Source organism: Mesocricetus auratus, unplaced genomic scaffold (assembly GCF_017639785.1).
Source record: "Mesocricetus auratus isolate SY011 unplaced genomic scaffold, BCM_Maur_2.0 Super-Scaffold_100019, whole genome shotgun sequence".
In the NCBI taxonomy this organism is placed as follows: Eukaryota; Metazoa; Chordata; class Mammalia; order Rodentia; family Cricetidae; genus Mesocricetus; species Mesocricetus auratus.
The window spans coordinates 10,967,895-10,981,996 of NW_024429200.1; the positions used below are offsets into that span (position 1 = coordinate 10,967,895).

At 46.6% G+C, this 14,102-nt stretch overlaps 1 protein-coding gene and 1 pseudogene across 8 annotated transcripts in view; both read right to left on the minus strand.

Moving 5' to 3' along the window:
- The window catches only part of LOC121132968, an 8,289-nt pseudogene extending 6,693 nt beyond the window's left edge, over positions 1-1,596 (minus strand).
- Cpa5 (carboxypeptidase A5) overlaps positions 1-7,351 on the minus strand; it is a 22,781-nt gene extending 15,430 nt beyond the window's left edge. For 2 of the 8 annotated variants that reach the window (XM_040728752.1, XM_040728745.1), the window contains exons 1-4: positions 5,972-7,351; positions 5,620-5,831; positions 4,184-4,265; positions 2,745-2,879 (exon numbers count right to left, since the gene is read on the minus strand). In XM_040728752.1, the coding sequence (XP_040584686.1) occupies positions 2,745-2,879; positions 4,184-4,265; positions 5,620-5,735 (333 nt within the window). In that variant the 5' untranslated portion in view covers positions 5,736-5,831; positions 5,972-7,351. The remainder of the gene's footprint in view (positions 1-2,744; positions 2,880-4,183; positions 4,266-5,619; positions 5,832-5,971) is intronic. The other 6 variants (XM_040728749.1, XM_040728748.1, XM_040728747.1 and 3 more) reach the window with 6 other exon arrangements.
- Between the last annotated feature and the right edge of the window lie 6,751 nt (positions 7,352-14,102).

The following is a 14,102-nucleotide window of genomic DNA, read 5'->3' on the forward strand; positions in this document are numbered from 1 at the left end:
TATATTGATTCAGCCAGCACTTATTAAGGCCTAACCGAGACCAGGGGTGCACAGATCAATAAGAGAACCGCAGCTGAATGTGGGGGAGACCAATATACGAATAAGAGTCCCCTCCACGACAGTCCTAGACCCACCGACATCACTCAAGCTGCCATATTGAACCTCACTCTGCTAGGACCAGAGCTGAGGCCGTGTGTCCGTATCTCAGATAAGCTTGCTCCATATCAACCTGAGTGTGCAAATCCCTTCTAGTCTTGTCAGTACTTCTGAGCCTCTGGCCCGCACCCCTCCCCCGCTGTCACCACAAATCAACCAGGAACAACAGTCTCTCCCCACCCCTGGCGCCCTCGAAACCACAGAGTGACCTCAAGGACCACAGTCCGAGCTTGATGCTTTGCAGACTGAAGGTTGGAAATTCTGATTGCAGAGGTTGGAGACAGAGTTCAGGACATTTTCCTGGGAAGGGGTCCCATGGGAGCTCAGGCTTGAGGACTTCAGGAGAGGATATCTCTAGAGGGGCTGGTGAGGGGAACTCAGGGGTGACCCAGGGGCTGTCCCTGACATGCCGAAATCAACAAAGCCTTTTGAGGCTCCTAAGTGTCTGTTTGCCAAAGGAGGCTGCGTTCCCAGGGCTAGCGCAGCAGAAGCAGGGGAAATGGGAACTTCAAAATAGAGGCATGGGCTAAAAAAACGAGAACACAGTTCTGTGCTTTTGATGTGGTGGCCTCTTTTGTCTGTGTGAGTTTCCCCATTTTTTGTTTGCGGGGGATTTAATTAGAGAAACATCCCACCCCCACATGTTGAGCGGGAAACAGTTGTGTCTGATGAGGAATAAAGGACTTTGAATGGACCCAGTGCCCGGGCCCTTTGCTGGAAAGGAATGTTGCCTAATGCGTTGATCCCCTGGCATGCGGTGTCAAGTGTGTGCACGCTGGGAGGCTCCGTGTTCCCACACTCTAAGCCCTTAGAGGAGATTAGTGCTGAACAGTGCGGTTAGCAGTGAATCTCTGTGGATACAGTTCTACAGGTGCATGGGCAACAACAGACTCTGCTGCACAAGGATGATGGCTTAACATCCGAGTGGTACCCAAGGACCTGGTATGGGAAGATGCTGAGCTACCTAGTCCTCTTCTCCATGTGTGCAGGCAGGCGGTACACAGAGGACCAGAAGTCCTCCTCAATCTCTCTCCACCTTATTTTATTTTATTTTATTTGAGGCAAGGTTTCTCACTGAGCGTCTTGTTCTCTGACTCAGCTAGGCTGGCTAGCCAGAGCCTCATAGCGCTGGGACTGCAGGCAGAGCCTCATAGCGCTGGGACTGCAGGCAGAGCCTCATAGCGCTGGGACTGCAGGCAGAGCCTCATAGCGCTGGGACTGCAGGCAGAGCCTCATAGCGCTGGGACTGCAGGCAGAGCCTCATAGCGCTGGGACTGCAGGCAGAGCCTCATAGCGCTGGGACTGCAGGCAGCCACTGCGCTTGATATGGGTGCTGGGAGCCCCACTCAGGCCCTCATGCTGCAGTGACAAGCGCATCACCAACTGAGCCACCTCCCCAGACCCATCCTTGAACACAGGGCAGATGAACTCGACCTTCATGGTGCTTAGAAGAGACACTGGGGGCCGGGTGGTGGCGGCGGCGCACGCCGTTAATCCCAGCACTCAAGGAGGTAGAGGCAGGTGGTTCTCTGAGTTCAAGACCAGCCTGGTCTACAGAGTGAGTTCCAGGACAGACTGGGTTACACAGAAAGTTCCAGGACAGCTAAGGCTACATAGAGAAACCCTGTCTCCCCCACCCCCCCCCAAAAATGGAAAAGAAAAGACAGTGGAAGGTGGGGAGCCAAGTGGGGACGGGGAGTTTGGGAACTTCAGATGCCATTCTCTCTACCCTAACCTGGGTAGGGTCTGCCATACTCCCACACGATCGGAAGAATCCCATCTGGGGGAGATGCTCAAAGCGCATTAGGTGCAGACAGGGAGGCAAGCATCGCAGGGTCGCATTGGGCCTCTTTCCCCCACAGGATCCCTCTGGAACAGTATGTCTGAGACCTAACAGAGGACAAGAGGAAGCCATGGGAGGGGCCTAGGAAGGACCTTTGCTGTCCCCTTCTGTCTCCATTTCCCCTAACACTTTGTGCTGGTACGTGAAAAGTCTTCCAGAAGAGGGTCCATCCACAGTTGCTGCACTGTGGACTCTCCCTGCCTCCATGAAGGAAGGAACTCTGTCCCAGGCTTAAAATTCCTCTTAGAAATGTGTATTTTTATACCTTATCTAGTTAGTTTTTGCTTTGCTTGTGTGCATATGTGTGTTCAATTTGTTTGCTTTTTGTTTTGAGGCAGCCTATCAGGTACCCTAGATTGGCCTTAAACTCACTATATAGTTCAGGATGACTTTGAACTTAGGATCCTCCTGCCTCTAACTCCCAAGCACTGGGATTGCAGATGTTTGTCACTATTCCCAGTTTTATGTCTAGTTCTATGCAGAGCTGAACATTGAGCCCAGGGCTTCATGCATGCAAGGCAAATATTCTACCTGAGCTACATCCCCAAGCCCAGAAATGCACAATTAAATTTCTGCCATAATATGTCCGCAAATATGCAGCTAGATATCCACGAGCAAGGTGTCTACACTAGGCCTGGCTGGGGGGGGTTGTTTCGTTTTTGCTTGGTTTAGTTTATTTCTCCATGGTGTGAACCAAACGGGGGGGGCAGTGAGTCCCTCGCTGTGAGCCAGGGCAGGACCTTACCTGGATATCCTTTATCATGACGCTGTAAGCAAGGCCGTGAGACTTCAGATAAGCTTTGACATCACGTAGTTCAGAGAAGGGGACTCTCATGTCCACAGGGAGGCTAGGTCTGGCTGGACCACGCCAGAAGTCCACCTTATTAACCAAAGGAAAAAAAAGGAGAGAGAGAGAGAGAGAGAGAGAGAGAGAGAGAGAGAGAGAGAGAGAGAGAGAGAGAGAGAAGAAGAAGAAGAAGAAGGAGAAGAAGAAGAAGAAGAGAAGAGAAGAGAAGAGAAGACACAGCTGTGTTTATTGCTTGTCCTTAATATGCTGTGTTTATTGCTTGTCCTTAATATGCCCAGTAGGATCCTCGGGGGACTAGGTTTCTTATATATTTCAAAGGGATCCAGTTCCATGAAGGAAATCCTAGGGTATGAAGAGAGGACAAATCCCCTTCACCAAGCTCCTTTCCCCGTTTCCTGGCTACCTTTACCTCCTCGCCTCTCTCATACATTGCTACTTCACCTGGATCCACAGAGCCCTAGAGTCCCTACAAGTGACACTGTTGTCACCTGGACAGGAACCCAGGCCAGAGGAGGCAGGCATGACTTCTTCTAGTCCCCTGGGAAGCAGAAGAGACACAGCTGGAGCCCATCCCCATGTCTACCTATAAATCTGTAAAAGGGAGTCTCTACGAGTGGTAGAACCCCTCACTGACAGGGAAACTCCTACAAAGAGCGGCAAGAGCTTTGGGCCACATCCAGAAAAAGCTGGTTGTTTTACAAGCCCTCAAACAAAAGCCCTCTATTATCATTGTCAAAGAAAATGTTTTCCATTGTGAAAACTTGTGGAGGACAAATGTTCTTGGAAACAGATACCCAGGCTGACAGACACAGACCCAAACATACCATAAGTTTGCCAAGTGAAGCCATTCCAATTGGAAGGCAGATGTGAGCAGCCCTATGCTACGTGGCACAGCAGCAGGGGCATCTGTGCTTCCGGATGGCTTTAGGACACTGCAGCTGTTTTCAGAGTACGCTCACCATTCCCCCATCCACAACAGAGGGAGCAGCCAAAGGAATCACAACTTACAAAGGCCACCCAACTTTTTAGGGACATGGTCCTAACATGTGGCAGAGAAGCCATACTGGACTTGTCCACAATCTAGTGGACATTTTTTGTTCGTTTGATTTTTTGAGACATTGGGTTTCTCTGTGTAGCCCTAGCTCTCCTGGAACTAATTCTTGTACACCAGGCTGGTCTCGAACTCACAGAGATCCGCCTGCCTCTGTCTCCCAAGTGCTGGGATTAAAGGCATGCGCCACCACCGCCCGGCTCTAGTGACCATTTTTGAGACCTCAGGAGAGCTTGGGGTTGGAAGGAGTAGAGGCACAAGGAAAGGGGCCAAGGTAGACAGTGACGAGCGCTGTGACAGTAGCGTCCCCAGGAGCAAGCCTCACCTTCTGGGGCTTCAGGCCCTCCAGATCCCTGAGAAGTGACAGCTGCTTCTCATCTTTGGCCAGGATTCGAAGAACCTGGTCTCTGGGGAAACATGGTGAGAAAGTTGTTGTGGCGTCCTGGGATGCTGGGACAGTGGAAAGAGGTGGTATGGAGAAGAGGGAGACTGGACTGGAGCAGACCTGGCAGAAACGACACGTCCACCCTCCCACACCGAGCGAATGGGATGAAGAGGTGGGAGGGATAGACTCAAAGGGTCTGGGGAACCAAGGGTAGCTCCGTGTGCTGAACCCCATGGAGGAGAAATCAGACAACCCCAGCTCTCCTGGCAGAGAAGCTACGCTCCTTTCCTTCCAGCTGGGTAGGTCCCACATTGTGAGCTCCAGGGTCTGAGATGGGATGGTTCCGGGACCTGGGAGGTGACTCCCTTGCTAAGCCGGGTCTCTTTCTTACTGTACCATCCATAGATCAATCTTCTGGAACATTGGGAGGCCTGGGGTGTGCACTTGAGTTTGCTGCTATTTGAAGAAGGATAACAGCACATCTACTTTTGATATGAGCATATATTCTGATGAAGGTTAACAATTTCTTCAAGGATTTGAGGAAAAATATAAACCTTCACCCCTAAAGAACATGTATAAAATCTATTGTGTGCGATTTTAGAAGTTTTTAAAATTTTTATTGATATATTAATTGTACTTAAAAATGGGTTTCTTAATGACCTTTTCATGCATGCATATACTGTATTTGATCCTACTCACTCTTCCCCATTATCCTCTCTTGTCTCCTCCCACTTTTTCCCTATTCCCAGTGAGAATCAATTTTAAGGGATCCTCTCAGAACCCTGAAAATTTAACCCGGAGCTTTAGATTTAGAAGTCTAGATTTGGAGAGGGATATTAACATAGCCAAAACATCTCTCTGCCCTCGAGTATGGGTGGAAGAGCAAGGAATCTAAGGGGGTTCTGGATGAGTGATGAACTTTTGTATGGTCTCACCCAGGAGCACACAGAGACACATATACACTCACAGACACACTCACAGACATGCACACTCACTCACAGACACACAGAGATACATGCACAGGCACATACATTCACAGACACACACTCACACACACACAGACCCATACACAGACTTACAGACACACACACATGCACAAACACACATATGCATGGACACACACACTCATGCACAGACATACACACTCATATACACACTCACAGATGCACACACATACTCACAGACACATATCCTCACACACATGTACACATGCACAGACACACACAGACATACACACACGCACGCACACAAACACAGACACATAGACACATGTATAGAGATTCACACACACACACACACACACACACCCCACTCAGAGTATTTAGGTCTCTTCCCTCCCAGCCAGTTTTTCTTCCCACCATGCAGCAGCCACTCACCCTGTGAAATTCATTTGGCCCCAAGCTACAGCCAGGATAAAAGTGCAGATCAGAAGTGTCCGTCTGTCCACAGGGGACAGCCCAGGACCTGTTCCTCCTCTTAGGGGGCCTTGCATGCTTCTTTCTCCAGGCAAACTTCAAGGGCTTTCTTCCGGCTTGGCCATGGCCTAGGCCTCACGACAGCACAGCATCTAAAGACCAGCAGGCCGGGCCTGAGAATGGACATTAGGCTCTAAGGGGTCTAGGTCTAGCATGTGGTACCCACATGCCAGGCCTTGGGACAGCCCGGCCAACCCTCCTCCCTCCTTTCCTGGGAAGGGCATGGAAAGAGGGCAAAGGGGGAAGACAGGACCCTTAGCTTTTCTTTCCTCTGTAGGATGGGGAGGAGATTCCCCGCGCCAACCTCCTCACGAGCATCAAATCCTGCATCTCCAGAGAAAGAGAGGTAGCTAGTGGCTCTAAGCTGTCCCCTCTACACAACTGCTCTTCTGCCCTAATCCCCTCTCCATGCACTGACACCACCACCAAGCCTATGCTTCTTACACAGAAGAGAGTAAGCATCACTGAAGGGTCCCAGGTCCCAGGCCAGAGAACGGGGTGCTCAGCCCCTGTGTAATGGAATTGCTGGGCCTGTGACCTGCTCTAATCATAGTGAGCTGACTCGCCAGTCAGGTGGTGTTGAAAATACCTTCCCTCCCTACCTCACAGGAGACCTGGGGTGTTACATGAGACAACATGGATGAATCGGCTTGGTGAAGCCCGTGACACGTGGTGTCTTATTATCTAGGAGGCATTAACTCTTAGCCACAGGCCTGTACTCCTGTTGCAACAGGGAAGGTCAAGGGGGAGTGAGACAAAGGAAATATATATTGTGTATGAGAAGGGATTCAGTCAGGATGCCTTGTCTCCATCATAAGGTAGGCACCACTCCACTGAGACAGGTTGAGCAATTTCTGCAGGACATGAAGGCCATGACAGTCGTTTGTATAGTTCTCAACAAACAGCAAAGCTCATTTATCGGTCCTACAGGAGCCCTACACAGTCTCCTTACTGTTTGGGAACAGGAAGAACAAAGAAGAGGCCAGTACACAAAGTAGTCATCTTGAAAGAACGAAGCAAAAGATGGGGCCTGAATGATACAGGATGAATCTAACAGAAAATCTGAAAGAAGTGGGAAGATTCCAAGCCAAAATCCAACAAAGATGTTCTGTCTACAAAGGCCACTTAACTGTCACTAGAGATTCTCAGCAGCCCCCCTTCTCCTCCCAGACTTTCCCACAATGGCCAATTAGCTGGCCGTGTGTGTAGAGGGGGTCACTCTTCTATTGATGGCTGGCCCTGCTCTCCACCCCGCCTGCCCTACTCCATTATTTCATGGGTCAGCCGTTCAGACGCGCCAAACTCTCCTAGAACCCCAGCTTTGGAAATGCTCAGAAAGAAACATCAGCAAAGGGCTTAAGGACCTAGGAAAGAAAGCAATTGTGTGGCTTTAGTAGCCATGAGAATAAAAGAATGAGCTGGTAAATAATAGCTCAGAAATTCAAAAGAAAAAAGTGGGAATGGTACTAGTCACCGAAAGCACCCAGCATCCTCTTGTTCAAAAGCATCATTTTAAGCCACTAACAATGAGACAACTATCCCTGTACTTGGTTTAGGGAGGAGAGAGAGATGGAAAGAGAGAGAGAGAGAGAATTAGAGGGCAAAGAGGAAGAGAGAAGCGGTTAGGAACTCTGGAGAATTCTATGGCAGCACTTCCAATAGAACCTTCCACGATAATGGAAATGTTCTATCTCCACATCATCAAGAGGACAGTCAGCTGGCCCCTTGACAGGCCTGAGAAAATTTTAATCGTGCTTCATTTTCATTAACTTAAATAGCCCCACCGAGGGAATGCCTACAAAACCAGACAGCCGAGTTGAATGGGAACTTGCCCACCCTCTGAGTACCACAATCAATGGCTAAATTTGAAGCAGAAACTCGTATATGTGTTTAATGAAATGCTTCATACTGGCTTCTCACTCATCATTAATGGTCCATTAATTATTTACTAGATAATCAGTCTCCTGGAGCCCTTACTATGTGCCAAACACTGAGGTAGGGAGTAAGACAGCGCAACACAGTCCCGACCTTATTATTCCTGAGGGGCAGGCTGTCCATGAAGAGCAAACAGCAGGTGAATGAATGTGTGCTGCCCCAGGAAAGCATGGAAGCACAGAAAAACACGTAGCAGACATGTCCTTAAACAAAATGTGTTGAGGAACTCTTACTTCCTGCAAGTGGGCAGGGTTAAACACCCCAACAGTCCTGACCAAAGTGAGCCAGGAGGATGCAGGGTACAATGTCTTCAATAACATCTTTCTACATGTATCACTGGGATGCCCTTAAAGTGAGTATTTGCAGATCCAAAACCGTCCTAAGAAGCTAGCTAACTGTGAGCAAGGAAGCCCTCCCCCTGGCTTCTCCTCGCCAGAAGGTGCATCTCATATCTACGGTGAGTTTCCCATTTGTTTGGAGTCTCCTGAAAATTTTCTTGCCATTGTTTTGATTCCTTTGAGAAGTCTTTGTTCTGCTCTAACTCTTGAAGGAGTTTTAAAAATTCCACTTGGCTGTTGTTTTTCTCTTGACACACTGAAAACATATCCCATGATGTTCTGGCTTCCATTTTGCTGTTTAATCAGTTGGTCTATCTGCTCCAAGTTCCTTGGTAGGTCTTGTTCATTTCTGTTTGCTTTGAAGATCTCTTTGCTTTTTATGTTCTACAGTTTTATTATCATTTATACTTCAGAAATCATAATATGCCCTAGTGCAGACTTCTTTGTTCTGTTCTGTTTGAGATTCATTTAGTTTCCTACATTTGGATATTACCACTATTTTCAAATTTTCTCAGCCATTGTGTTCTTCAAACATTGTCTCCTTGCCAGTCTCCATTACCTCCATCTGGAGCTTTTGAATAGCTGATATTAGGCCTTTTCATGCTGTCCTCTTAGATTTTAAACCATTTCATTATATTCTTATTTCGTTGTCTTTCTGGGAACATGGAAGAGAATTAATTCACACCAAATATTTGTAACTTTCTCATCACTCAAATTTAATATGTAATTTAATTGATCAACTGAGTTTTAAATTTCAATTGCTCAATACATCAATCCTAAAACAAATTTTCCCCACATTTCAAAACCTTTGAAATCAAGATGCATTGTACAGTTTTGCCGCATCTTCAGGTAAGTGGCAATGGTTTTGATGGCAAATAAGAATCATGCTATTTCTTATGATCAATCCTATTCTATCATCAACAAAATAGAGTATTTACTTTTTCATTTGTAATTCTAGCTGATATTTCTTCAAGCTCAACTGACCAAATCCTTGGTCTTTCCTGTGTGAGCTAGGCAAGTGCTCCCCACTGAGCTACATGTGCTTAGCCTTTTTTGTTTTTTATAGTTGCACACATCCATGCAGTGTATCATGCTCATGTCCTCACATCCACCTCTATGGTCACCCTCTCCTCTCTCTGAACTCTTTCCTCTTCCCAAAAAATTCCCTCAGTTGGCTGTACCATTAGAGAAAGTGAAATCGTCATGGGAAGCCTTGAATGTGTTACCCTCCTGCCTCAGTGCCCAGTAGCTTATTGCAAGGCCTTAGGCACCAGGACAGCTGTACTGTTGTCTATTTAAACTTAAATAGGATCCAGCGATCCAGTCCAATTGCTTTCGCCTCAAAGTCTAATGGTTACACAAAATGCAACAATCTGAAAATCAAAGACCTTAAGGAAAGTCCGTTAGCACTGACGATGAGAGGCACCCTCAGTCTATCATTATTGAGACAATAGGAAGCATAGAAATAAGCCACAACACATCTGGAAGTCCATCATTCTAGACACACACAGCAGATCAATGTGGAGCAGACAGACTAGACCAGGGCCAGTGTAGATCTGCATGGGGACATGAAATGCAATCTCTACTGTGTCGCTTACGAAAATCACCTCCAGGTAGATTAAAATGCTCAAAGGCAAAGGCAAAACTATGGCACTTCTAGAAGGCAACCCGAGGATTTTTCTTATACATAGCATTAGGGTAAGAGCCAGCTTTTAAAACAAAACATAAGAAGCAAAATAAAGTAAAGGTTTGCAGAAAGGGAAAGACCGGTAAAGATAGGCTACATTAAAGTGAGGAGCCTCTAGCTCTGTCTAAAGCTTCTGTGAACTGGGATGCTCAAGCAGGGTGATTTTTCCAAGGCAGCATACTGAGACTCCATCTCTTAAAAGAAAGAAAGCAAAGCAAAAGAAGAAAGAAAGAACGATAAAGAAAAGATTGTCAGGCATGGGATACCCTCTTGTAATCCCACCACTATTGAGGTTGAGGCAGGAGGGCCCCAAGTTAGAGGACAGTCTGGCATACACAGTGATGTTCTATCTCCAAACATGGTCGTAATCTCAGCTACTCAGGAGGTTAATGTAGACAGATCACAAGTTCAAGGCCAGCCTGAGCTACATAATATGTTGGAGGCCAGTTTGGGGCACTTAACAAGAAAACATCTTAAAGAAAAAAGGATATCTGTTTTTAAGATTCTAAATTAAGCGCCAGGCGTTGGTGGTGCATGCCTTTAATCCCAGCACTCGGGAGGCAGAGGCAGGCGGATCTTTGTGAGTTCGAGGCCATCCTGGTCTGCAAAGCGAGTTCCAGGACAGCCTCCAAAACAATACAGAGAAACCCTGTCTCGAAAAACCAAAAAAAAAAAAAAAAGAGGTGGCTCAGCAGTTAAGAGCACTGGCTACTCTTCCTGAGGACCTGGGTTCAATTCCCAGCACCCACATGGCAGCTTACAACTGTCTAACTCCAGTTCCAGGATCTGACACCCATACACAGACACGTATGCACATAAGATAAAAAAATAAATGAATTTTAAAAAAAGATTCTAAATTAAGAACTGGGAGGACATATTTGCAACATACAAAACTGGTGAAGAATTAATATCTAGGACATAGAAAGAATATAAGTGAATCAATTTCTATAAATTGTTTTTTAATGAAAGGCTATGTCACAGAAGAGGACTCATAAATGGTCTATAAATGTACAACAAAATTACCATATCCTGCCACCAAATTAACCAAAGCTGAAAAACTCAGCCAGCGATAAGAGCTAAGGAAAATAGAGGTGGGACATGCAGCTTCTCATCTCCTATTGGGAGAGTTTAAAATGAAATAATGTCAGAAAATCGGCAGAATTAGGCTGAGGCTATAGCTCAATAGTAGAGCACCTACCGAGTAAATACATTACTCTGTGGCTCTAGGCTCTGTCCCGGCATGTGGAAAACATCCTCCTCGTAGCCCCACCCTTGCTAGTGAGGTAGAACACGTACTGGGCACAAATGTCCTGCCTACAGCCTGAAGAGCGGGGATGTAGCAGAGTACTGGAAGACTGGACGAAGAGAAGGGAGTGAGGGCCGGGCTGGTGGTGCCCCTCTTTAATCCCAGCACTCGGGAGGCAGAGGGCTCTCGGTGAGTTCCCGGCCAGCCCGAACTGCATAGTGAGACCCTCTCAAAAATAAAAACAAAGAAACGGAAACGAATCAGTACCAGGTTCGTGCACCCAGATGGACAAACCTCAAAGATGTAAAGAGAAGCAAATCAATAGTGCAGATTGGTGGTTTTGTCCAGGAGAAGGGAGGGTGTGCATTTGAGGAACCATGAAGCTCTTCAGTGATGTTGTTTCTTGTTCTGGCGCTGAATTGAACATAAAACCAGCCCACATATGTCCAATGGATTTTTAAATGAATGGATGAGTAGCTTACAGAAAATGCTAAAATGTTAAAGTCTGATTTTTTTCTTTTTCTTTCTTTTCTTAGGGGGATGGATAAGATATGGTGTTTTCACTCTCTAGCCCAGGCTAGCCTCAGATCCCATAGCAAACTTCCTGCCTCCACTTCTCTAAGTTCCAAGATTACATGTGTGAGTCATCCTGTCCGGCCTATGTTCATACTTGAAATAGTGAGAAATCAAAAAAAAAAAAAAACCGCCCCAAACTAAAAAGCAAGCCAGGAAGCAGCTGTGTACACCCTTACCTGGGTTTATAAATCCGAGTAACGTGGCTGCAAGTGTGGGCAGGACTCCTCATATCAAATGGTTAGAAAAGGGTTTCACTCTGCAAACCAGGTGTTGAGTATTTATTTCTCTAAGCCTACAAAGTGGACCTGGGTGTTCAGAGCCATGGATACATAGAGAGATGTTTCCAGAGATGACGAAGAAGAAGAGAGGGGAAGAGCTGCTACTGAGGGGGGATTTCAGTTTGGGGACCTGGCAGAGTCAACGAGATGTGTGGGTACCGAGAGCTGCGTGGTGATATGAACGCACTTAATGCCACAGAAAATTTAAGCTCTGTATCTTACATATATATATATATATATATATATATATATATATATTATACACTCAGAATAAAAAAAAGAACAAGCAATGGCATTTGAGCCACTAGATAAGATGAGAAGGAGTTAAGCAGCCAAGGCAGGGGTAGGAAGGCACCAGGAAGCCTGAGGCGAGAGAGCCCTGAATCCCTGTCATTAAAGGTATTAATTCCCACTTCTGTCAGCGACCACCCTGAGGGTCTCCAAGATCCATGAGGTGCCTCAATGCTCACAAATAAAACTCCCAGACTAAATTATGTTTAATCTCCACAGGTTCCCTCTGGGTGCTTCACAGAAATAAATACGTCAACTGTAATCTTTAAAACAGCAGAGGAGCGCGACATTGTTCGCATCGGACTCTTTGATTAACAAGCGAATCTTCCACAGTTCTTTAAAACAGCAGATCCCCCCAGGATATTCAACTGTGATTGAATTAACTGAAAAACAGGGTTAGCCTACCTTCCAGAACTATTCAAAAGATGTGCTTTCAGAGGGAATTAAGTATTGGATATCCAAGAAAACAATGGGCTACCAAAGGTGGTCTGCTATTGCTGGAGACTGGGGGCCCTAGACCTGCTTCCTCATTTAGAAGCCCACACAGGGTTTCCCACCCTCCAGGGGAAACCTAGCACTAACCACATCTCCCTGGGTTAGTTAATCATGTCTTGGGCTTCCTGTCACCATCTACCGCATATTCGAATTCTTTCCAGGTAGCTAACAATAAGCGGCTAACCCCTGTAGGCTGGGCCTTGGCCATTCATCTGCTTAACTTTGGGAATCATGTGTATAGCCCAGATCAGGGTCTAGGGTCTATCTGTTGCTTGTTCTGGACTTTCATTCACTGGAACGGTTCCTTCTAACCCTAGAAGAACAAACGCCCAGTTTCTGAGCCTTCAGTTCTTCACTCGGAGCTCTGAAACCTTTGTGTGTCCTGCTTCTGTCTCTTTAGTTACTGGACCCCAGTCTCACCCCGTAGCCAGAGCACCCACCTGATGTCACCCCCAAGCGTAACCCTCCAACATCACTGTCTCGCACGGTCCCTTCCTTGTTCCTGCCCCAGCAGTTAATTACAGGCTCTTAGGCCTGTTGCCTCCATCTAGGCACACAGCTGTTCTCTCTGAACTTGGCCCTTACAGCGGGCTCAGATCCGCAGCAAGGGAGCCCGCAGTTCTAACCCATCCCACCAGTCTCTGGGCTGGGGATGTATGGAAGCATGTCCTAGTCTCTGTCCCACAGCTCTTGCCCCGGTGTGGTGGGAGTGGGAGGTGGGGAAATGGGAAGTGGGGGGGTATGGAGGGAGGGTGGGATGGAGTGGGTATGGCTATCCCAGATCCAGCTAATGGCCTCTGCCGAATGAACAAACCATTCCTAGCTTGAAGGCTGCCCAACACAAGTAGAGGTTAGACGAAGTCTGTGGGCTGTAGTGTGTGGGGCCCTCATCTAGTTGAAGAATGGATGTTCATTTATAAGACTAAAGCAAACCTAGCAGAGGGTACGGGCGGGATCAGAGCTAAGGGCGAGTACTCTTAATTCAGAAACCTTCAAAGTGAGGCATCACTCCTCTTGGGGGTACAGGAGAAGGGACCAGGGCTTCTGCACTGTGTTTTTGGTTGTGAGCCTAGCCTTTAACGGCTGAGCCATCCCTCCAGCCCCTGCACTACGTTTTTAATCTCATTCTTTTCAACCTCAGTTTTTCTTTGTTTTATAAAATACAAAATATGAATACAGTTATATTTGTGCAGAATTTCTAAGCTATGCAATTATACAGCTTGGGTGTGACATGCTAATTTTTTAAATTATAGGAATTCAGCATGAAAAAAAAAACCTGAAGCGTGGTCTAATCGCGCATCAATTAATTTTGAAAACCTCCTTCACACTGTCATTTCTTTGTTTCTAGAAATATCTCTCACTCAGTGCTGGGTGGTAGAATCTGATTTTTAATTGATTTTTTTGTTAAGTAAATGTTGATAGACATTGGGGAATTTCAATATCCTTGAAATTGTTGTATTGTGGGGAAAAACAAAAAAATAAAATATTGAGCAGATCTATGAGCAAGAGTTTGCCTTTGGAGCCTGGTGTCTGGTTGG